Source organism: Necator americanus, chromosome III (genome assembly GCF_031761385.1).
Source record: "Necator americanus strain Aroian chromosome III, whole genome shotgun sequence".
Classification (NCBI taxonomy): Eukaryota; Metazoa; Nematoda; class Chromadorea; order Rhabditida; family Ancylostomatidae; genus Necator; species Necator americanus.
In genome coordinates this window covers 21,181,226-21,204,390 of record NC_087373.1, presented here as the reverse complement: position 1 = coordinate 21,204,390, position 23,165 = coordinate 21,181,226, and the positions used below count along the sequence as shown (strand labels likewise).

Below are 23,165 nucleotides of genomic sequence, written 5' to 3'. Positions count from 1 at the left end.
TCATCTAAAAGGGTATATTTTAAAATGTAGAGCCTTCTGTTATTATCCTAACCGCTAGAGCCTTGAATTCGTCCAGAGATTTTTGAGAACTTAGTTTGAACAGGTTTACTGTTTGGAATGTGAAGTTGAATCTATGGAGTCCGGCCGAGGAAAAAATACTTGATTTGAGGCTTCAACTCTTTATACTCGCTTATTCGGCGGTGCCACACGATTTTAATACACATGCAGGAGAGGATCCTGAGTTCAGGTTTCCTTTGACCAATTTGTGTACATTGAACATTCTCTTAAACCACTATTTACTAGATATTTTTTGACCTGCTCCGTACGAGGACACGCGCACAAGTTACACGTATTCCTCTGTTGGTTCAGATTCATAGTATAAATACGCACAATGATGTTTATTTGTTTTTTTTTATATATTATCTTAAAGGTTACACCGCACGATCTGTTTAAAATGAGTTCCACATTTAAATATTAGATACATGCATCTGATAAAGAAAAACACGCTTTGCTACTGAAGAACGTTCATTTCTATTAAGCTGTTCGCGTGAGCAGACGATATTAGATTTCGAAGGTAGAGCGGTTCATCAACGGTAATGTCAACATCATCTTCGGTTCCAAAGCCTGAAATAACACGCGATGCCATAATATGCGACTGGAAGGTAATTCTTCTCTTTTCTCTTTCCTAGATTGTACGCCACTTAGAGGTCAGACACTGCTTTTGCAGGTGACCAGAAAAATTGGTTCAGGAGGGTTTGGTGCAGTGTACGAAGTAGAAAAAGATGGTGTACGTGGTGCTCTTAAGACAGAGTTCGTTGACCAAACTGGTGAACGAAGTGAAACCCTCCGGAATGAGGCAATTACGTTTTATTTACAACACTTATCTCAAAATCCTGTTTTATTCCAAACATTAAAATAATATCGCTCTATGCAGTTGCCTATTTGGGTTTGGTTGCATAAAATACTTGTAATAACATGAATCTGTAAAAGAATGTGCAATATTTGTGATCGAGTCAAAACGACGTGAAGCGGTGCGGTAGAGCTAGCAGTTGGAATCGAGGTTGGACCATCGCGAAGAGCAGCAATGAACGGAGGTAGAGGAGTTTCCGGAAATTTTCGTCAATTGCACATGATGTATTCTGCATTGTAACTATCATGTAACTATCGGAAACGATGGCATCAAAACACAGTCGTATCGAAATCAAGTTTTTGGTACATAATCTAGAACAAAACGATAACACATAAAGCAGGGTCAGAACGAAATAAAGCACGATGCAGTCGCGTGAGCGGCTCCACTCAGTGTGGGGCAGAGCCCAGCGGTAAGGATCTAGGTGGGACCACCGCAGCTGCAGCGATGAGTGGTGCTAACAAGGGCCTCACCTCAGTCCTCATCGCTTCGCTGCACCGCACCGCTTCGAGCACAGTGCTTTACGCGACTGCACCGAGCTTCATGTTGTTTTGGCTCGACTATAGATAACATGTTTATGTGAAGAGATCAGCATTTGTGTGAGAGGGCGGAGTAAGAGATTGCACGGGCGGATTTCGACTAAGTGGATTTAGGTTCGTCATCGTGATCATGACCATGATCATGCTATATAATAACGAGCTTAATCTGACACGTGTGTGTCAGTCACGAAATTCGAAAAGGGAGTCCTCCGGCGTCGAGTTGGTGCCTCGACGCAGGAACGCTATATTATGGGGTGCGACGAAGAACGCTATAATGTGTGATGCGACGGACACCGGCGTCAGATATCCGTAGAAAGGGGTGCGACGGGTCCACCGGCATTGAATTGGCGCGCCGGCGCTAGATATCCATAAAATGGGTGTGACGCGTCCACCGGCGTCAGATAACTATAAAATGGGGTGCGACAAGTCCACCAACATCGGATTGGTGCACCGGGGTGGTTGAGCGGTAAGATGGGGTGCGACGCATCCACTGGCGTCAGATAGCTATAACATGGGGTGCGACGGGTCCCACGGCATCGGGTTGTTGCGCAGGCATCGTAAAGCTATATAATGCGGTGAGGCGGATCCCACGGCGTCGAATTCGTGTCGTGGTGTAGAAGTGTCGCGCAGTAACTTCGTGTGCATGTCGCAAATCGACGTGCGGCGGGTCCACCGGCGTCGAGTTTGTGCGCTGTAAAATGATAGCTGTAAAATGGGGTGGTGAACCGTGTAATGTTTATGAGACGACATGATGGAAAACTGCAAATCGTATACGAATCCTGAAATGACACGTCCACCCTCCCGCAGATAGTGAGAAGGAAAGTGGACAAGACCGCCGTCGAGATTCGATGCGAAATCATCATATTCGTCTCATGATTGGTGACTAGCAACGATTGGTATTTATTTCTGAGTGTCTAAGGGAAGGAATAGTGATGTTAAAAAACACTGTCAGATCTAAAACGATGGATGGTAAAAGTTTAATTTGAGGTGATGCAGCTGCGAGTGATGCAGTGGTCCCAACATTTTTGTCGACTGTACTTAGCGTGTAGATTAAGATGTGGAAAAGAGATCGTTAACGTGATGATTATGAGCTTGGTAGAGCGCCCACTCTCTCGGTGAGTACGAACTTTTCTCCTTAAAGGCAGCATGCCATGAATCTGAGGTTTTGCGGATTTCAGGTGGAGTATCCGTATACGGGTTGTAGATTATGGAGAGGAGGGTGATTCTGTCCATTTCTCCCTGATCATTGCAAACAGCCACCTCCAGAATGCTGTTTTGTACGACGCCATCTATTGCAACGCTGAACCCCTTGCGCTGCCTCCGCCCTGCGATTCGTCGAAAATCAATTCTAACACTACCGATAGGCAGTAAGGGACGTTACGCGTGCAGGGGCGGTGCGCTGCAATAGAAGGCGTCGTACAAAACACCATTCAGCAGCCGGCTGCTTGCAGTGATTCAGGGAGAGATGAGCGCAAGCACCCCGGTCTCCATAATCTACGACCTCGTATACGGGCACTCTACCTAAAATCCGTACAACCCCAGACTCGTGGTGCGCTGCCTTTGACGTCATTATTGTACACTTCTTCGCAAGACTACTTTCACTTGTTGGTGTTTGCGAGGTTGTACATCTCATTCCCTGCTTTGTTATCTTCGATAAGTTCGATCACCCCCACCATTTCCCCTCTATGTGATGAAAATGATATCGAGAATTTTTCTAACGACAATTAAAGAATATCGCACTTCAGCAATATGTACGTTGGACCTTTCCTTTTTTGAGTGCTACTGTCAAACAATAACGATATTTTCTCCGTTTTCCCTTACAGCAATAAGGATCTTGAGACTAACACACCATTTTAATAATCTCTCGCTTTTCTATCAAGTTAGTAAGTTAAGTTAGTTAATTCAGTAAGTTCTTAGGCTTCGTCGAATGACTCCGGAGTCTCGTTTTACCCGATCTACAGCAATAAGGTTATGTCGTCAGTGTTTAGAGGTAGTTAGTCTCATACCTTAGCGATATTTGCTCATTAACGTTATCATCACAGGCTATCCACGATCTCCACCGTACTGGAATCCTGCACAGAGACATAAAAGCTAGCAATTTTGCGTGGTCCGCCGAGCGGAAGGTTTACTTGCTGGACCTCGGCTTTTGCAGAAGATTTGTGAGTTTCGAGATGTTAAGGCTCCAGATTTAAGTGCTACTTCCTGTTATCTTTCTTTGGCTGACTTTATAATGTAGTATCGCAGCTATCCTTGACTGAACAAGGAGTGCGGCATCGCGCTCCAAGGAAGAAAGTGGCGTTTTTGGGTACAAGCAAGTATTGCTCACTGAATATGCATAAAAAACTAGATCAAGGGAGAAGAGACGACTTATGGGCTTGGCTCTATATGACGGTCGAGTTTATGGCTGTAAGTTCACAGGTCTAACACCTCACCTTTTATTCTTCTTACGATTCTAAATGTTAGGGGAACACATAGAATAAAATATTTTTAGTGAAGTCTATTTATAGCGAAACAGAAGAATCACTACTAATAGTCAAATTACAAAAGCACGAAGCTTTTTTAAACAGGGTAAACTGATTTGGCGAAACGACGAGGATAAAATAATCGAGAAGAAGAAGGAGAAGATCGGGTCGAGGCTGTTGCTAAAGTGTCCTCAAGAAATGTACATGGTCTACGACCACATTCGACACCTTGAATTTAATTCAAAGCCCAATTATGCTATGCTCCGACGACAACTGGACAGGGTAAATTAGCAGTTTTGCTAAGGCATCGTTCGATTTGAGTGCGTAGCACAGCCAACTTGCAATTATTTTCACAGTGTATTTATAGGTTTGTGCACGCCTTGACTATTCCGAACATCAACCATATGATTGGGAAGAAGGCGGATTTTATCATGCCTATTACTTCAAGAAGTCTGACACGGAAAAAGACCTGACAGAGCAGGAATCAAACCAGTAAGCAATGGATATATCCTACTATCAGGTGAAGCGCGAAAATGTCCGCCCTTTCGACGCTCACGAACTCACACTGACATTCAAAGATCGAGAGGACTTCAGACTTTGGCAATTGGACTGTCCCATTGCGTAACGTATTATATCGCGTATTTAAAGGCATCACCCCACGAATCTGGGGTGATGTGGATTTCAGGTGGACTATGCCTATACGCAATCGTAGATTATGAAAAGAAGGGTGATTCCGTCTATTTCTTCCTAATTGCCGTAAAAAAACGGCCCGGAAGATACGAATTCGAGCGTTCTGCGGCGTAATTTCCTCAAAGAGTTCGATTGGAGCGCGCCAGCCTTCTGCACGCGCCGCATTTTCCGGGCCGTTTTTTTACGGCAATTAGGAAGAAATGGACGGAATCACCCTCTTCTCAGAATCTGCGACCCCGTATAGAAACTCTCCACCTGAAATCCGTACCACCTCAGATTCGTGGGGTGATGTGTTTAAATCCCTCATCGTGGCAAAGCCCCCATCAAGCCAGCTTTTAAAAATGGTCTCGAAACGATGAAATGAAATGGAATGTGCTCCTGCCCATGTGATTCAAATAATGCAGCACGACACTAGGTTATACTGAGCGTTTTTCCTGGTAACGAGCGATCTTTAAGCATAATTGTTGACTCTCTAAGCTTTCTAAGACAAGGAGGCTCACGAACTTCATCATGTCTATGAATGACATATATATATATATATATATATATATATATATATATATATATATATATATCATGATACATAATAACGAGCTTAGTTCGTGTGTATGTGTGTGTGTGTGTGTGGGTGGGTGTGTTTGTCTGTGTGTCACGAAATTCGAAAATGGGGGTGCGACGGATCCCTTGATGTCGGATTGGCGCGCCAGCGCCAGATAACTATAGAAAGGGGTGCGACGGGTCCACCGGCGCCAGATACCTATAGGAGGCGGTGCGACGGGCCCATTGGCGTCGCACTAGCGCGCCGGCGCCAGATACCTATAGAAGGGGGTGCGATGGGTCCACCGGTGCCAGATACCTATATAAGGGGTTGTGACGGGCCCACCGGCGTTAGATTGGTGCGAAGGCGCCAGATTGCTATAAAATGTGACGGATCCACCGGCGTCGGTGGACCCGGTCATTGGTGCGCAATAACTTAGTGTACATGACGCAAAAGATAAATGGTTGGAGCCGTTTCATTGCCGTGACCACTGCGCACTTTGCTCTTCAGCTTTATGACTCCTCCGCGTGCCTATTTCCTTCTCCCCTCGCCTCAAGTTTGTAGCATGCCGTTCTCAGAAAGTGGAAACACGCATGCAGATGGTTGCTTAAATAGTAGCAAGATGTTTATGTGATCTGACGTGGAACGTTATCATTATCAGTAGAATGATGTCTTTCACGTCATTTTATGTTAAAACATCATTCTGTGATAACTATTGGGGGAAATCAAGAGGAATACCCATACTTCGAGTACCCATACTTTCATATTGTATCTATATTATTCTGACATCGGAGGAGTGTTTGCAGCTGATGGTCGAATATTCTCAAATTGTAAAATTGACACGTTTAGAAGGAAAACCCCGTAATTTTTCGCCTTAATTTATAATATAAAGAAGAGAAGGAAAGCCAGATTTCGAGTCAGAGCGTGTGATAGAATTTACTTGACAATATTTGAAGGAGTTTTCTAGCTTGTTGTAGTGAGTAGTGATGAGGAGCGAGACAAGGTAAGAAAGGCGCAAAATATTCCCCGAGGCAATGATCGGATTTCTCCTTTTGTGCCGTGAAGAACTGCGCGGAGCTTGGCCAGTCGGGGCAATCGACGATGTTGATCTCGATTATGCGTGGACCATAAGTGATGTCTTCTAGCGACAATCGCTTTCACTAATTTTTGCGTTTTTGCTGCAAAGCTACCACTTACCAAAGGTTTGTGGAAGGCGACGAAACTTGCAGAGATTTTCGAGTGGATATCGGTATGTGAAAAGTGCGTTCAAGCAATTATCGACATTACTGATGTTTATCTTTGTTGTTTGGAGGGTGGAGACATAACAGCTAATGTTTTTTTTAAACATACATCTATCACAGTTTTACATATGCCGAGAAACTTTCGTACTTTTCAAGGTAATCTGTGGACTTCTTAAATAATCTATAGAGAGGCTTTCATGACTTGGTTAACTTGTGACTTAAAGGCATCACCCCACGAATCTGGAGTGGTACGGGTTCAGGCGGGTAATGTTTAGACGGGTCGTGTGTAGATTGTGGAGAAGAGGGTGATTCCGTCGTAAGAAACAGTGTTCCGAGGTCGTCCGTTTACACTGATACAGAGAGAGATGAACGGAATCATCCTCTTCCCCACAATTTACGAGCTCGTTTAGGCATTATCCGCCTGAAACCCTACCACCCCAGATTCGTGAGGTGCTTTTGACTTCGGATGCATTTAAAAAGCCAGCTACGTGAAGCCAGCAAGAAAACTCTACTTGAAAGTAGCACAGTGCTAGGCTGACTTATGTGTCTTGTACATACGCTTTTATAGTCAGTCAAACACGACCCGAAGCGCGGTGTAGTTGTGCAAGCGGCTGCGCTCGAAGCGGCACGGTTGGACGTTGCGGTTAGCATCGAGGACTGCAAACTTCACTTATCGCCGCAGTATAATCCCGCCTCCACCCCGCCGCTTCCAGCGCAGCCGCCTACGCAACTGCGGCGAGCGTCATATCGTTTTGACCCTATCGTATATAATATATAATATATAACAATTGTTGTTGGGCCTCGAAATCCAGATAATTCGTGCCAGTAGCTTCTAACCTTGAATTTCGATGCTCTACACCAGTTTCACGCCACTACGGGATGTGATTAAACATACTTGATCTTTTTGATTAGAAAGAGTTGGTAAGCTATCATAACTGCATAACGTTAACGGGAACTTCTCAGTGGCTCGCACATTAAAGAAAAGACTAAACAAAGTTTGAGATTTTGAGGGAAGATTTTATCAAACTTCAGTGTTTCTTCATAACTTCTAGCTTCTTGCTCCACACTCCTGCCACCTTTCAGTGAAAATAGACCCAATGAAAATCTTAAGAACTTCCAAAGCAAATAATTACATTGTTTGTCTTTGAATTGTGTAGATCTTCATTCACGAATTTTGTAAATTGGAACCGTTCAGCGATTGTCTTACATTTACTAATTATTTTGGATAGTAGTACTGCGTAATGTGTTATTGCAGAATTTTGCAGTGCATCTTATTTCAGAATCGAAACCGATAATGCCGTTACGTGTGAAGAAGGAGCACTCTTCCCCCAGGAAGTCAGAAAATAAGTTTTTGTAGCCATTCGAATTGACAAGCACTGAGTCTGAGTCTAGTATTAAATCTTTTTCCCCGTTTCCAAGGTTATTCTTTCTGAAAACGGTCATCAGTTCTTACAACATTTGAATTTTGTCGATGAACACACTTGGGGAAGATGAAAACTGTTACAATTTCATGAGCATCATCCGACAGCTACCAGCTTTGGAGCACCGCTTGTAATTCCATTGCGGATTCTACAAGCTTCACAACTTAGTTGGAATACCTGGTCGTGAGAGAGGGAAAAGACAAGTTTACGGCTGCTACAACCTGGAACAAAAGGAAGCATTTAGAGAAAACTTGCTGAAACTTGGGCCGATAAAGGGAGAGGAGGGGTTCAGGTCGCTAATTCCGCGTGCTTCGTTCTGCAGATTAATTTTGGCGGGTAAGCAGGTCTACGAGGTAGAGAATCCTCAGATCTCAGAGCGACGAAAGAAAAGAGCGTCACGGAATGTGCATTGCAGCTACATCTGGACACTACTTGATTCATCCACAAATGCATCCAAATCACTGCTTCTTCTTCTCTCTGTTTTTTTTTTTGGTTCTATTTAAAATAAAATATTGCTCCGAACATTTTGAAATCGTGTATTTTTAAGCTGGAAATCGAAGAAAAAAGGAGTTATTAACGAAAAGGTGGATAATTTGCTCTTGAAGGATGAGAGCCGGGTTTATTATGGTTCGAGAGTAGTTATCTAGGGTAAGCGAGCACAGTTAGGTGAGTAATAAAACTTAGCTTGTAATGTGATCTAGAAATGAACATGCAAATGATGTGTAAAGGTAACCAAAGTTTCAAGGATGGAGTTTGTTCATGAGAAGATCAAGAACTATTGTGTCTTCGGAAATTCTTCACAGTAAACAAAGATAGTAAAAGGGTAAAGTTTTTGCCGTATCAATCTGCTAATATGAATAAATGCCAACGCGTTTTGCTGCAATTCGTAATCGGTGAAGCTTTGGAATGCGTGTGGGCTCATACAATAATCATGATCATGATTTATATAATAACGAGCTTCGTGTGTGTGTGTGTGTGTGTGTGTGTGTGTGTGTGTGTGTGTGTGTGTGTGTGTGTGTGTGTGTGTGTGTGTGTGTGTGTGTGTGTGTGTGTGTGTGTGTGTGTGTGTGTTTGTGTGTGTGTGTGTGTGTGTGTGTGTGTGTGTGTGTGTGTGTGTGTGTGTGTGTGTGTGTGTGTGTGTGTGTGTGTGTGTGTGTGTGTGTGTGTGTGTGTGTGTGTGTGTGTGTGTGTGTGTGTGTGTGTGTGTGTGTGTGTGTGTGTGTGTGTGTGTGTGTGTGTGTGTGTGTGTGTGTGTGTGTGTGTGTGTGTGTGTGTGTGTGTGTGTGTGTGTGTGTGTGTGTGTGTGTGTGTGTGTGTGTGTGTGTGTGTGTGTGTGTGTGTGTGTGTGTGTGTGTGTGTGTGTGTGTGTATGAGGGTGCGGGGTCCACGGTGTACTATAAGGGTGTGGGTGTCCCCGTGTGTGTGCGGTGTTGTATATGGTGTGCGGGTGTGTGTGCTGCTATGTGGGGGTGTGTGTGTGTGGGGCGTGAGTGTGTGTGCGTACTTGTGTGTGCAAGGATATGTTGCGGTGTTCAGCGTGCACTGCGCTGTGGTGTGTGTGTGTGTGTGTGTGTGTGTGTGTGTGTGTGTGTGTGTGTGTGTGTGTGTGTGTGTGTGTGTGTGTGTGTGTGTGTGTGTGTGTGTGTGTGTTTGTTTGTTTGTTTGTTTGTTTGTTTGTTTGTTTGTTTGTTTGTAATTTGTTTGTTTGTAATTTGTAGCAGTTATTGCAACGTTTTATGGCTTCCTTTTCCCTTTGCTCCTCCGTGTGCATATTTCCTCCTTCGTTCGCCTCAAATTTGTAGCATGCCGTTCTCAGAAAGTGGAAACCCGCATGAAAACGGCTGCTTAAATAGTAGCAGGATGTTTATGTGATCTGACGTGGAACGTTATCTTTATCGGTAGGACGATGTCTTTTACGTCATTTCATGCGAAAACGTCATTCTTTGATAACTGTTGGGGGGAAACAGGAGGAATATTTACCCATGTTTCAAGTGATAGTTTTAAATTTTGTGTGCAACGTATTGATAAGGAGTGTTTGAAGCTGAAGTTCGAATGGTTTCCAAATGTATAACTGACGCTTTTAAAAAGAAGACTATGAAATCCTTCCCCTTTAGTTATGATATAAAGAAAGAAGAAAGATTGTTGGAGATACACGAGCCCAATTTCAAAGAAAACGGCACTAATATTAATTTTCGTTGATCAGTGAAGCGAGTGAAGCAAACACCACAGAAAGTCTGAGCGTCCGGCTAAAGCCGGACTTCACTCGCTTCACTGATCAACGAAAATTAATATTAGTGCCTCGCTCTGTGGACTGATGAGTCCTTAAAGAAAAGTAGATTCGATTTTCATCGTTGGCCACATCCTCAATGACCTTACAGCGCTATGTGCGCGTACTTGCCCTCTATTTATGCTGGAAAAGCCAGCAGATTTCCCCAAACGAAGTCATGTAGTGGCACCATTCAGTGGAGCACATATACTTAGAATTGCTTTCAGTTTATGAAGTCTTCTTGAGAATTTCAAAGAAATTCCTTCTGGTTTCGAAAGCCTTACAAGATGACATCAATGTTCACTCGCCTTCCATTTTTTTGATGTTCTCGATGTTCGAAACCCATCTCCCTCGTTATCCACGAGAGACGTACTGTAACAAATATTAGCCGCAAAAGCGCGTCATTCAGATGCTGACGTCGACCGCGAGAACGAAGAAATTGAATGGTTGCGTAAAGTCCGTTCACGGTTCCTTATTTTCTTAGTTGCTAGGTTTGTTCCACTTGTGTTTACATTCTGTGGTTCTCAGGAATGACACCAAGGAAAGCCCTACGGGTGAGGCAATCGACCACTGCCGCAGCAGTATCGCGTACTCCTGCCAAGGACGATGACGGCCACAATTCATTTGGTTTGTTACCACCCTTTTGGCAGTGAACATATTGTTGGGCTGCTTCCGAGTTGTTGAAGCTTTCTTAATTGGGAAGGGGGAGGGGTGTGGCATAATACATTCATTTCTTCTAAGTTCTGACTGGTCGTTTGCAACTCGTCACATTCGTGTGTTGAGCGCAGTATTCAACGGACAAGGTCTTGCGTGCGGTGTTTTCGTAACGCTATCACTTTCTGTTTTATAGTTAGTTGCTTTGTGTTTAATGGTGTCTCTGCTAATTATTGGATGGGTGAACTGTAGTTGGTTAGGACCACTCAGTGGCGCCCATCTGGAAGTAAATAACTAAGTCAGGCCCTACGACCTAACCATTAGTCTTAGAGGATCTATGACATGTAAGCTAAAGTTACAAAAAGAAAAAAGTAAGACAGAAATGAGTTTGTCACTGAGCACACCCTCCCCCCTCCTCAACTACATTTTCCCTTATTGAATTAAATTAGTAGTGTTAAAGAGACACTGAAAATTTCTAAAATGATTTAAATGCAGTATGCTGATGAGTGTTATAGCTGGGTCAAAACGACATGAAGGTTCGTAAGTAAGCAGTAGCACTTGAAGTGGTAGCGGTTGGGATCGAGGTGGGAACATCGCGCGTACTGCAACGAGTTGTGATGCTATCAAGGGTCCCTTCGATAATCTCTGCGCCTTACAGCACCGCTTCGAGAGCAGCACCTTACGCCACTCCACCGAGCTTCAGGTGGCTTTGACTCGACTATTCCCAAAGTGTAGCTCTGAAAATTTCCTACTTTAAAACACTCGGCTGTCTATAATTTGTGTTTTTGTTTATTAGAAGCATCCATAGCTGATGAAAATAGGTATCAATATTTTCAGGTCGAAGATCACTGCCTCGCACTGCAAAGGTGGTAGCTCAGCTCGATGGCTACCAGGATCAGTTTAATTCACCTGATAAAAACCACGGGAAAAGGAAGACTCAAACTGCAGCGACACCTGCAACAAAAATTTCACAACAGATGGCCACAGTTGTGAGCGTTTCTATGCGTTCTTTTACTTCACAACTTTTTTACTTTTTTCTTTCGTGTTTGGAAGTGCAAATAACCGACTCATTCGATGATTACAAACTTGACTTTACTACTACGATTATTTGTCCTTTTTCTACAGCTGACTTTCGAATCCCCTGAGAACTGCAGGCTTGGTTTGAGGACAGAGCGTAGATCAGCAACGGTTCATCGCCGACTGGATTTGTCTTCTGCGAAAGTTACCCATGATAGGGTAAATACTGCGCTCGTTTGTTTTTCTTTCGCTTCTTCTTTGTCTTCTAGCTTACATTCAAGTTCCTTTCTCCGCACTCTAACTTTTCTTCTCTCCTTTCGGTTTTTTCATAAACCTTGACTCATACCTTGACTGCTCCTCCATTTCTTGTATACTTCTGTATATATTTTGTCGCCTTTAAGAGCAGTATATAGAAGCTGACGATGTTGTGGCCTCAATAGGACAATAAGAGTGGAGACCTGATGGGGGACATAGAGTTTGGGTTGTAAATTACAAGCATGGGAGTGATCACGCTCAATTTCCCCTAACCGTGCTAAAATGCGGCGTGAGAAACTTCTTCGATGCTTTTTAGAGGGCTACCTTTAAACACGCGCTACGTCGAGTAATTCCCAACGCCGTTTTTTCAGTACGACTGGGGGAATTGAGTGTTGTACTCGTACTCGTAGTCTACTTCTCGAACTCTATATCGTCCCGGAGACGAGACGAGCGGAGACGCTAGTATCGTCTTTTCGGTGATGCTGCTATCTTTAACTGTTCGTTGAGCTTTTGAGCTGGAAGTATAGCAAAAACGTCTTGGCGCAACATGTGCTGTTGCTGCGAACTAGAAATAGTACAAGGCTGTTAACATTGAATAAATTTTGCAAAAATGAGTTGTTCTAACAGGCACTGCCATTCAACTTATTTTCAACTCAATGCTTGTTTATGAAAATCTCTAGTTGAGATCAGGAAATTGTAGCAGTTTGTCTTCCGTTTAAAAATACAAGTAAAAAGGCTTGAAGGATTCTATTAGTAGCGAGAGAATGGGTTAATTTGTTCCACTGGCGAGTAATTTCTCTTTTGTACTATATTTTTCAAAGTTCGAAGAAGTACTTTTTTTTTTCTTCAAAGGGTTGTCTGCTAAAGCTGTAAGCAATTCGCTTTTTTTTGGCGTGCTCCTTTCCTGCTTTAGACATCCTTCAACTGATCTCATAAAGTGAATTGATATTATTAGAGACATTTCTGGAAATGTAGATTTATTACGTTCCATCATTACTATTAACGCCATGGCCTCATAAGTTTCGTACAGGGAGGTTCCAACCATGTCGAGGTCGAGCGCGACGAGAACATTCCACCTATGGGCGACACCGTTGGACGTCGTTTGCCTAAGAGGACTGTGAAGGTTTCTCATTTTTCAGAAACATTTATGTTATATCTTTTCTTCCCGAGTTATTTTCCGTAGCGTATTAGCCACAATTTCGTACTTTGGAAGCATTTTAAGGTCCCGTCTACTGTCACGGAAACGTCTTCTAGAACTCCACTAAGAATGAAGATTACTAAAAATAATAACTCTGCTAAAATATCATCATATTCAGTCAGGTATTGCGCTTTTTCTTCATGCTTTTCAACGAGAGTAGGTGATATTCGTTCAGGAAAACAGGAAATCAAATGCGATACCGATCGCCAAGAATCTCTAGCAGAAATTGTGCTCCTGCTCCTCCTGATGCCAGAGTAATGCCGGTTAGTTTCTTTCGCAAACAGACTCATTTCCATGTGTCGCATACTGAGTTTCCAACCTGTCGAAGGCATCGTAGAAGAGCATTTCAATATCCTACATGCATATATTACTTGAACAGAAGTGTAGTAATACTCTCGAGCTTCCTCTAAAGTGGCCTTTCAACTGCTTCAACCGCGAGGAAGTTTACTATCAATGGGCGTACGTGTTTTTGATAATCAAAAAGTGATTGCTTCAGGTAATAGTGCGCCTTCGTTCTGTTGTTCCCCACGTTGACGGCACTGTAGAATATCGAACTGTTGGATCTGTAAGTCTTACATGCCCAATAGTGTTTTGAAAAGATTTGATGCGGTGTTATTTCAGGAAAGTCCATGGGGCGTAAAACGCTCACCTGCTAAAGTCGTTTTCACTACAACTTTGAACCCCGGGTTGTTTTCCAGCAGAAAGTGTGATTTGACTTTTGAAACAGGACAGTTAGAATCTTCGGCAAGCGAGTATTCGAGCGATGAAAGCGATGAGAGTGGAATTGCGTCATCTGAAGACGGTATGGAACAAGAAAATTTATATGAAAGGTGAGGCTCTTCTATCTCTCGATAAGATCAGCTGGGTTAAGATTTCATTTCAGAAGGACGTCTGTTAGTAGGAATAAGATTACCTTCAAAACGATCGCTACGGTATCTCCTGAAAAGAGACGCAGCAATGCCACTCATAATCCAAGGGCGGCTGTTAAAGTGAATGTTATGTCAACGGTTCTCTGTGAAAACTCAACTTAATTATTACGTTTGTTTGAGAAAGTTCAAACCCTCGAGGATTTCCGCCGCCGACTTCACACAGCCGCAGTTCCGGAGCGTATGCCTTGTCGTGAAGAGGTAAATCGTTTCGTAGTTTTATCGGGCCTGTCGTCATTTTTTCTTCCTTTCTAGAAATACGTAAGTTCGTCATTTTACAAATGCTGCTTCATTCTCTCGCGATTTTTTCCGCTTTCTCGCGAAATCGTCGAGTTTTAATTGTAAATAAACTCTGCCCCAGCGGTCTTTTCTACCTAATTTCTAGGTGGAGCCTTTACTAGCCTGGTTCTTCGACTCGTTGGCCGTATTCAGAGGCACACATAAACGTTGATTCATACACTTCGCCGATCCCTTCAGGTGTCATGCTACCCTGAGTTAGTATTTTGATAGTTATCCAAGTCTGTGGAAACAAAAAAAATGTAGTATTTGATCGCAAGTATCGTTCCGGCCAATGTGCGGTTGTTGGTAACACGCACGTGTGACTGCCAATTGTACGAACCAATGGGAATGGCTGTGCAGGATCACGAACGACTCCATTAGATTCAATTTACACATGCAATATTAGCAGTCATAACTTAAAGAAGATACAAGTGTCAAGAAGTAGTTGTTCGTCATCAGCAAACACGCATTTGTGTTATTTAAGGGAGCAGAGTGTGAAGAGGATCCCATTGATTTCCGAATACTTTGATCAATGCCTTAAGCTACAAATAATGGAGTATATCATAGTAATCTCCAAGTCCTCTCCTCTTGAAACCTCGGCATTTGATAGTGTATTTATGTTTCTTGTTATGCCAACGAGGTTTAGGTGAAACTTCTTTATTGGCCTGACGTTTCGACAAACTCGTCATTTTCAAAGGCCTGAAAATGGTTCGAGGTCTTTGATACCATGCATATCCCATCAAACTCCTCCTCTCTCCTCGCCAACCTTCGATATTGTTCCAAGTACACCACGTAAGACCTTAAAAGGAAAACAACTGACCAGTTTCACCGACTAACGGGGTTGGTAAACCACTGCGTTCTTAAAGACTGTCACCAAGGTGAATGAGATCTACGCACTGCGCAGTATTCTTAAGTACTGGTGTGTGGATAATGTTAAGGAACTGCATTTGGGACAATCTTATAGCTCACAGAGTGTTACGAACGACAAGAAGTCATTGGTAACTGATAAGCACTCATTTTTGTTATTCATGGACGGATTCCTGACGGAAATCCAGAATGCTTCCAATGCCTTCCTAGCAGATATTTCTTTCTCGTGCGCTAATATTGTACATTTTATTTCAAACTCATTTCCATCATGCTTATCATTTTTGTGAGTCCCTAACGGCGTCATCGAACTCCCTCGCCTTTTACCAGCCAAATGTTCCTTGATACGCACGTTCAGCATCCTTCCCGTTTCTCCAATATAAATAGCGTTGCACGTTAGGCATTCTATTTGGTAAATAACTCCGATTCTCGTGCAATCACCGGCCTTACCGAATGGACAAACAACGCAACATTCTGACCCGCATTGCCTATCGTAGAATCTATTGCGAACTAATTGTCGCTTGATGCTGTCGTTTGGGATATTCACCAACACAACATCATCTTGCAGCTGTGCTCACAAAAGAGTCTGGTGTATAGCAGCAGTTAAGGAGTCAGAGAAGAAGGGGATGCACAAAGGAATTCTACTTTCACGTGGGATCCTCACTGTGTTCGTAGTTCGAGATTGGGTGTTAGATTTCAATCTCGAGTAACCGTTTGAACTAGCTATGCTTGTGGCTAGTTTTAGTGATTCCTCCCGTTCTTTATCCCCTGTGCACATTACTGTTGCTGTTTTGACCATATTTCGGATAATTGCCTTTTTCATGTCGTTAGGATGGGCTGACTTTGCGTGTTTTTCGAGCTTTCCTTGCGATACCATTTCACGCTTGCAATGCCATTGTGTAGTTTTATTTGAGCATTCAAATAAGGCAGGCAGCCATCTTTTGGTTGTTCTCGAGTGAGTTTTATGTACTGCGATCGTTCATTCAGAATTCTAAAGCATTCGTTCACTTCGGATTGCGTTGATGTTATAAGGAAGCAATCATCGATATAACGGCAATGCATCTGTGGAAGACGTTCTATCACTGGTTGTTCTATTCTGCTCATAAAGCAAACGGCAAGAACTGGAGCAAGCCTTTGGCCTATAGCAAGTCCTCTTATTTGAAAGAAATATTTTCCTGACCATTTAAAAATATTGCACTGGAGGCATTCGTTGATCAGTTATATATATATATATATATATATATATATATATATATATATATATATATATATATATATATATATATATATATATATATATATATATATATACGTTGCTTGATTAGACTAAAAGTTTCTATACTACGGCCGTGTCTATCTAGCATTTCAGATAACTCTTGTAACGCCTGTTTGTTTTGAACGTTTGTATACAAAGACGTCGCGTCAAATGACTCCATGACACAATTTTGTTCGAATCTGGCATTTTTAAGACGTTCAAGGAATTGTTAACTGCTTGATAGATGAGAAGACACTTTTGGTAGTAGTTGACTCACAATTCTATCTAGAAGCCAAGAGATACGGCTTGTTGGTCCTCGTACACAACTTATTATTGGCCTTATTTTATATGTCTCCGCTGACATTGAGCGTAGGTCTTTACTTGAAAGCTTATGCTTTTTAATCAGGCTGTCAAAAATTTTCCAGTAGCCATCCATTGATCTAGAATGATGTGTGGATGGCTACTGGAAAACTTGCTCGTTTTAATTTGAGCAATTTGTGACTCGATTCAAGACTTACAAACGAGCTTTACAAGCATATAAAATTTAAGTGGAAATAAGTTGTGTAGGAGCGCCATCGAGTTTTATGGTTTCGTGATGAAATAGTGAGTCAGCTCTTCAAAATATTGTTAGTAGGAAGCTGGTCCTACGCCTCGCTGATACACTTCTCAAGACGTTTAAAGCTTGCAGTGATGATTTATTATAATTTTCTTTAAATTTATAAATGTGGAAATAGCATCGTTGAACAATATTAGATTACGAAGAAGATTAGATTACGAACAATATTAGAATTAATACATTGTGGTTGATGTTTGAATTACTTGGATATTTTTCCGTTCCTAAACTTCTTATTTAAATTTTTATCTTACCTCTCTTTTTTTATCCTTTTTAAAATCCTTATTTTCCGTTTCGGTATATTTAAACCAGTGAATTAAAATAGTAAAGTCAAAACGACAAGAGACACGACACATCGGCTAACCCCCGCAAGTCATTATATAGGCCTACACGCGTTCCAGAGCCTAAGCGATTTCGAATTCCAGTAAAACGCGTTGTCGCATCCCAAGTGGATCGATACGACAGTGACTTTATTACTTTATATTTATATTCGTGATCTACACCACGAACTTTATGTTTCCCATCAGCTTTCCACACCATGTTAATTTCTTGATTTTCCGTTATCTAACCGTTTTTGATTGGCTAGGTGCAAAGGTTGTGCAGAAGCGTATTTTATTCTTTGTATTTTAAATATATCTTTCCATTTCTTTCGTATTTTAGGAGGCAGCAGAAGTCGAGCGCTTCATCCGTAATGCGATTTCTGTATGTGGTTCAAGTAGTGCAATGTATATTAGTGGTGTTCCTGGAACAGGAAAGACAGCTACCGTCATGTCGGTGGGTTTTTAGTAGTACCCAATTCGCAGAGCTTTGCATTAACTTCTTCATCATATACACATAGTAAATTCTTATAGTAAGAGAGGATTAGAATTTTTGATATCTAGTGCGAATTCTTACCGTTCACCACTGTTTAAAATTGCGTTGAAATTACACAACATGCTTGCGTTACTATGAATCGACGTATTTTTGTGCGCCCGGAAGGAGCGTTGGCAGGTTGCCACATATCACTTGTACCATATCATAAATCTAATATGTTTTGTTTCTTCTGTCAATATTATTGCGATAGAGTCAGCTTCACAAGTACACTGATGATATAGTTATAAGAACTTTTATCTCATGCACAAATATCATACATTCTGATGAAGAATGTATGTACTTCTTAACGAGGATTCTTGGTAACAGGAGGTCTATATGAAAGTTGTAGATGTCCGAAGAATTTATCTTTTAATGATGGTTTCGATGTTGTAAACCAATTATTTTGACGTCGTTGTTGCACCATTGTTATTGTTATTACCAATACCAACCATTACCAATATTGCTCAGGTTCTTTTCTGAAGTCGATAGAAAAGGGTATTTGGAGTAGTACTTTGGTTGTTTTCTTTCTTAATTCATCTTGAATCACTTCATTTTTTTTATTCATTATTCCTAAATGTTCCATTTTTCATTATTCCTAAATGTTCTAGGTGGTTAAGCAGTTATGTCGGGATAAGTCATGCAACAAGTTCTGTTTTGTATCTGTCAATGCTATGGAGTTTATAGAGCCAAAGAAAATATTCGTTGAAATATATAATCAGTGAGTCTTACCTGTGCATTTTTCACTTATTTTGATTTTAGCATTCACCTGCTTTACAATTATTAATGTTCTCTTTCCAAGGATAACTGGAAATACCACGCGCATTTCACCGTTATCTGCACGTAAGAAGTTGAATGTTATGTTTGAAATTATCGACAAGTATCGCCCTCCTATAGTGATACTCGTGGATGAACTAGATCAACTCTGCACGAAAAAGCAAGAGGTGGGGTCTTTTTTTCGTTCATTTGAATTGTTCGCCAAACTTTATCCTTATGAGCATTCAAATTATCACTTGCTTCGAAAGTGAGAGCAAGGTAAACTTTGTTGTGTTGGTCAGATAATGAAGGTCAAGTTTGATCGTTTGCTTGCTAATGAAATGACACAGCTTAAGAATTTTGTTTCAAATAATTTTTTGAAGCTCATTTACGACATATTCAACTGGACTTCTGCCGAGTCAGCACGTGTCTCAGTAATGGCGATCGCGAATACACTGGATCTCCCGGAACGTATGCTTTGTCAGCGGATCACAAGTCGTATTGTTGGTTGATGAACACTAGTTTATTTTATTGTTTTTTGCTGTTTGTGCAGGAAGATCTTTGAAATTTAAAAGTAAACGCTAAAACTTAGATGTAACAGCGAAGATCATTCTTTTTAGGGGTCGGCTCGCATTTGTTTCCAGCCATATGAGTTCCAGCAGATAGAATGTATAATTAGAGATCGCCTGAAAGGATCGCCTAATGCTGTGGATGAATCTGCAGTCCAGATAGCAGCAAGGAAGGTGATTTTTTGCCGGCGTCACTTGACAAATAAAAGGCGAATAAACGTTTTCGTTGAATTTTTGTTCTTGTCTTTTCCCCTTCCTCTCCCGTCCCACATCTTACTCGAACCTCTTCTCACTATCTTGCTGATGGTCACTGCATTATGATTCTACTTTTTGCTACTACACTTTTTTCTTCGGAATCTTTTAATTTTCCGCATTACTTTGCATTTTTTAGCGTCTTCAACTCTGTTTTTCTTTAAGCACTTTCCTACTTTGCCGTTCTCCAGGTAGCTGCCGTGACTGGAGACTTGCGTAAAGCAATGGATCTACTTCGTCGTGCTATTGAGATAGCCATTGAAAAGGGTGCGAAAAAGCTGTTGGTAGAACATGTAAGTCTTTTTCTCTCAGAAATTACTGATCATGTGATTCTTATTTGTAATCACTCCCGGACAATTTTGTAGGTTCTCTGTGCTACACGTGAAGCATCTTCTACTTTGCTTGTCCACTTTGTGAAAGGACTGTCCAAGCATTCACTACTTCTTTTCAAAGCTGCTATTTCCCTTGTGGGTCCATTCAATTGTGTTATAAACTTATGATTTTTGTTCATGTTGTTTAACTGGTCTGGAAGCTATTCCACTTAGGCTGAAAAGACGGACGATTTTTCGTTTGCCGAACTCTACGCCCAGTACGCCTCGTTTGCTGCGTTGGTTGAAGGCATTGCTCCATTAGTTGAATCCACATTGCTCTCGCTTGTTGGACAACTATGCTCGTAGGCTTTTTTCGTTGTAAAATGAGTTATTTTATTTGAGTGACAGATTGGTGTAGGACGTTTTATTACATATTCACCTATAATACATTTCGAGTTCTTTTTTCAGATTCTAGATTCCATAGGATAACCATGAAATTTAAGCGAAACATACTAGGTGAAGTGCGGTTTTGGTCTCTTAAACACCCTTTACCTAGTATGTTCCGTCATCTAGCACCTTTTTGCGCTTACTGAGACCGCTAAACATTCAAAAATTTATGTAGGGAATACGGTCTTGTAAAATGATGAATGTATCTTAACGTTGTTTTTGACCGCGTTTGCGTGTTACCCGAAAACAGTTTGCAACTCAGGCGTACGCTGAATCTTTGCATGAATTTTGGTTGAGGTACTAATGTGTCCCAGCATTTATTTTTGCCCTATTTTCGTCATGTAGACAAAAGGGACAAGAGGTCGTATAGGTTAGAAGAACAACAATGGATGAGGTCCTTTTTATCCTTTTTAGAGGTCAAAATTTTAGTTTATAAAGCAAGAAGTAGCTCCACAACGGTTTACCGCCTCATAGTGGCGTAGAGGTGACTCTGAGCGTCGAACTGCGATGCACAGAGGAGATTCATATTGCAGCAAGGTCTTCCAAGCTGAGAAGAAGCTCAACACATCCGATATTCCGACTTCTCGGACTCGGAAGCTCAGCTAAGAGTAAACCACTACTTAGATTCACCACCGTCTTAGCAAAATTTTGCAAGGCAGCTCCGTGATCCATATAGGTTGGCTGACGACCTGTGGTGAAAGCTAAGCTCGCCCTGGCAGGGCTGCATAGTTTGAGGAAGTCTTCTTGCCACTCCAGCATATTCACTGCCTTGTTACCCTGCCCACTGGGCCTTGCCGTCTTAGACATCTCGGCCGGTATGGCGACCGGTGAGAGGCGTCAAGTCTCAGGTTGCTCAGGATGTCTTCGATTTTGAACCAAGGCGACACACGCACGACTCGTCATGGAGGCTGTCCCAGACTGTGTACTTACAACACGAGAACAATGTCCACAGACGCTGACCTGCATGTCCTTGGAGCTGCAAAGCGTATCAAATCTCACGTGATTGTTGTGTAGGAGGCCAAGTGCAGAAGGAACGACGTGCGACAGATGAATGACGGTACACTTGTCATTCGTGAAGAAAAGGTTCCGTCGCAAAATGTAGGCAGTGTTGGTTTTGTTTTGCGCCCATCTGTCGTCTATCTTGTCGATTCTCACGAGATCCTGTCATCTCGTCTGATCATTCTTCGCCTCCGCCCTCTGCGCCAAAAACCCATCAGCATCATCAACTGTTACTCACCAACATTAGCCAATGATTCCGAATGGGATGCGTTCTACGAGGAGCTGGAGAAACTGATCTGCAACGAGAAGACCTCCTACAAAGTCGTTGTCGGAGACTTCAAAGCAAAGCTAGGAAAGGGTACAGAAGAGGAATACTGGATCGGAAGATTTGGACTAGAGGACAGGAATGAAAATGGCAAATGTCTCACCGAATCGTCCATTGACGCGACTCGTGCGAAGATCGACCAGACATGCGAAGACATTTTGAAACTCTTCAGTTTCCTCATACAGTCGCGAAGATGTTCCACAAGCCGATCATTTTCGTTATCGATGTTGTCCATGACCATACCTTCCCAAAAGCCGACAAGCAAAGCTAAGAGCCCAGTCGATGGGAGTTCGCTTTGTGAACTTGGCAGGTTTCTCCTCTCCGCGTGAAAGAAAATCTTTCTCGAAGAAGACGATTGTCTGATCCGTATAAAACTTTGGCAAAACAGCGGTATCCGTCAAGCAAAACCTTTTACTGATGATGATGCGGCCATGTTCCATTACGGTACCCCACCGGGTGACTTCCACGTCCAGCGTAAGGAGGAGCGCTTCTGGAATTGCGAGTCCCCATGGATGGTCTTAGTCGTTATGATAAGCTCACGCAGCCTTTCTCCTTGTTCATTCCACTGAAGGGTTTGGGTTCCGATGCGAACTTCTTCAGGCGCCCTTGTAGGGCACATTTTGGCGTTGAAGTCGCCAACTATCACCTTGTAGAAGGTATGATCTTCTCTTCAAGCTTAGCGATGCGAATTCCTTCACAAAGTGCGTACAGGACGCTGCAAGGGAAACGCTCCCGGTTCTAATGCAGTGGAATAAGTTTGCCTTTGCATCTGCGGAAACAAAATCCACGTACAATTCTGTATGTGTCGCGCGCAGCGCTGGTGACGCAAGCTGGCTTTCGTCCTGGCCGATCTACGATTGACCAGGTGTTCATCGTCAGGAGAGTGATCGAAATCTGGCAGCGGTATTCGAAGCCAATGCAACTAGCGTTTCTGGACTTTGAAGCCGCGTTCGACTCTCCTTACCGAGGCTGTCTTCTCAACGCGCTCCGCGCCGATGGAGTAGCAGAAAAGTTCGCTCGCTTGCTTGATGACATGAATCAACGAACAACTGCTGCAGTTCGAACACCAGCCGGATGTACAACACCGTTTGAAGTAGTAATTGGAGTAAGACAAGGGGCAGTGGCAGGACCCTTCCTAATTTCGCCAACGACGTCACTATGCGAAGAACAGTCGACCAGTGTCCTGTCGACATTGTCTTAGCACCATCAGGGTACCCATTGACTGTTGATTGACACCAACAGGGTAACCCTTGACTCGCGGAATGCAGTACGAAACTTCAACATGTTGTCAACCTTGTATTGAAGGTGGCTGCAGTCTATGGATTACGTCTACGCCCTGATGCAAGCAGATGTGGATCTCTTCGAAACCTCGAACGGGAATGAGGGTGGATGGGCAACCGATAGAACTCGTCGATGGGTTCTGTTACCTGGGCCGTATGCTGAAGAACAACGGCAGCCACGACAAAGATATTCGGCAAAGATGCGCTAAGACTATCTCCATATTCAACTCCTGAACGAAATGCCTGTGGTCG

The 23,165-nt window shown here is 42.6% G+C and overlaps 5 protein-coding genes across 7 annotated transcripts; 4 read left to right on the top strand and 1 right to left on the bottom strand.

Annotated features, from left to right (window-relative positions):
* Window positions 1–596: 596 nt before the first annotated feature.
* RB195_010353 (uncharacterized protein) lies at window positions 597–8,375 on the top strand (the record flags this gene model as incomplete). 2 transcript variants are annotated; one of them, XM_064191319.1, is made up of 10 exons in its annotated part: window positions 597–662; window positions 728–856; window positions 2,434–2,561; window positions 3,364–3,436; window positions 3,489–3,605; window positions 3,691–3,852; window positions 4,014–4,190; window positions 4,276–4,400; window positions 7,658–7,712; window positions 8,346–8,375. In XM_064191319.1, 10 exons carry the CDS (start codon window positions 597–599, stop codon window positions 8,373–8,375), a joined length of 1,062 nt encoding a protein of 353 aa, XP_064048901.1. The 2 variants fall into 2 exon arrangements, with proteins under 2 accessions (XP_064048901.1, XP_064048902.1); XM_064191318.1 differs by lacking the exon at window positions 8,346–8,375 and having other exon boundaries at window positions 7,658–7,724.
* A 2,098-nt stretch (window positions 8,376–10,473) lies between these two features.
* RB195_010352 (uncharacterized protein) lies at window positions 10,474–20,337 on the top strand (the record flags this gene model as incomplete). Of its 2 annotated transcripts, XM_064191317.1 has the most annotated exons (20): window positions 10,474–10,520; window positions 10,593–10,618; window positions 10,647–10,691; window positions 11,556–11,707; window positions 11,844–11,954; window positions 13,021–13,113; window positions 13,213–13,310; window positions 13,364–13,451; window positions 13,685–13,753; window positions 13,810–14,018; window positions 14,072–14,177; window positions 14,238–14,315; window positions 17,786–17,899; window positions 18,586–18,695; window positions 18,777–18,918; window positions 19,114–19,233; window positions 19,351–19,473; window positions 19,743–19,844; window positions 19,917–20,018; window positions 20,097–20,228. In XM_064191317.1, the coding sequence occupies 20 exons, from the start codon at window positions 10,474–10,476 to the stop codon at window positions 20,226–20,228; spliced, it is 2,067 nt and encodes a 688-aa protein (XP_064048900.1). The 2 variants fall into 2 exon arrangements, with proteins under 2 accessions (XP_064048900.1, XP_064048899.1); XM_064191316.1 differs by lacking the exon at window positions 10,474–10,520 and adding an exon at window positions 20,331–20,337 and having other exon boundaries at window positions 10,595–10,691; window positions 20,097–20,224.
* A 494-nt stretch (window positions 20,338–20,831) lies between these two features.
* On the bottom strand, window positions 20,832–21,116 carry RB195_010351 (uncharacterized protein; the record flags this gene model as incomplete). The annotated part of the gene is made up of 1 exon (XM_064191315.1): window positions 20,832–21,116. One exon carries the CDS (start codon window positions 21,114–21,116, stop codon window positions 20,832–20,834), a length of 285 nt encoding a protein of 94 aa, XP_064048898.1.
* A 240-nt stretch (window positions 21,117–21,356) lies between these two features.
* On the top strand, window positions 21,357–21,962 carry RB195_010350 (uncharacterized protein; the record flags this gene model as incomplete). Its single annotated transcript, XM_064191314.1, has 1 exon — window positions 21,357–21,962. One exon carries the CDS (start codon window positions 21,357–21,359, stop codon window positions 21,960–21,962), a length of 606 nt encoding a protein of 201 aa, XP_064048897.1.
* Window positions 21,963–22,549: 587 nt separating this feature from the next.
* RB195_010349 (uncharacterized protein) lies at window positions 22,550–23,122 on the top strand (the record flags this gene model as incomplete). The annotated part of the gene is made up of 2 exons (XM_064191313.1): window positions 22,550–22,738; window positions 22,949–23,122. 2 exons carry the CDS (start codon window positions 22,550–22,552, stop codon window positions 23,120–23,122), a joined length of 363 nt encoding a protein of 120 aa, XP_064048896.1.
* Window positions 23,123–23,165: the final 43 nt, after the last annotated feature.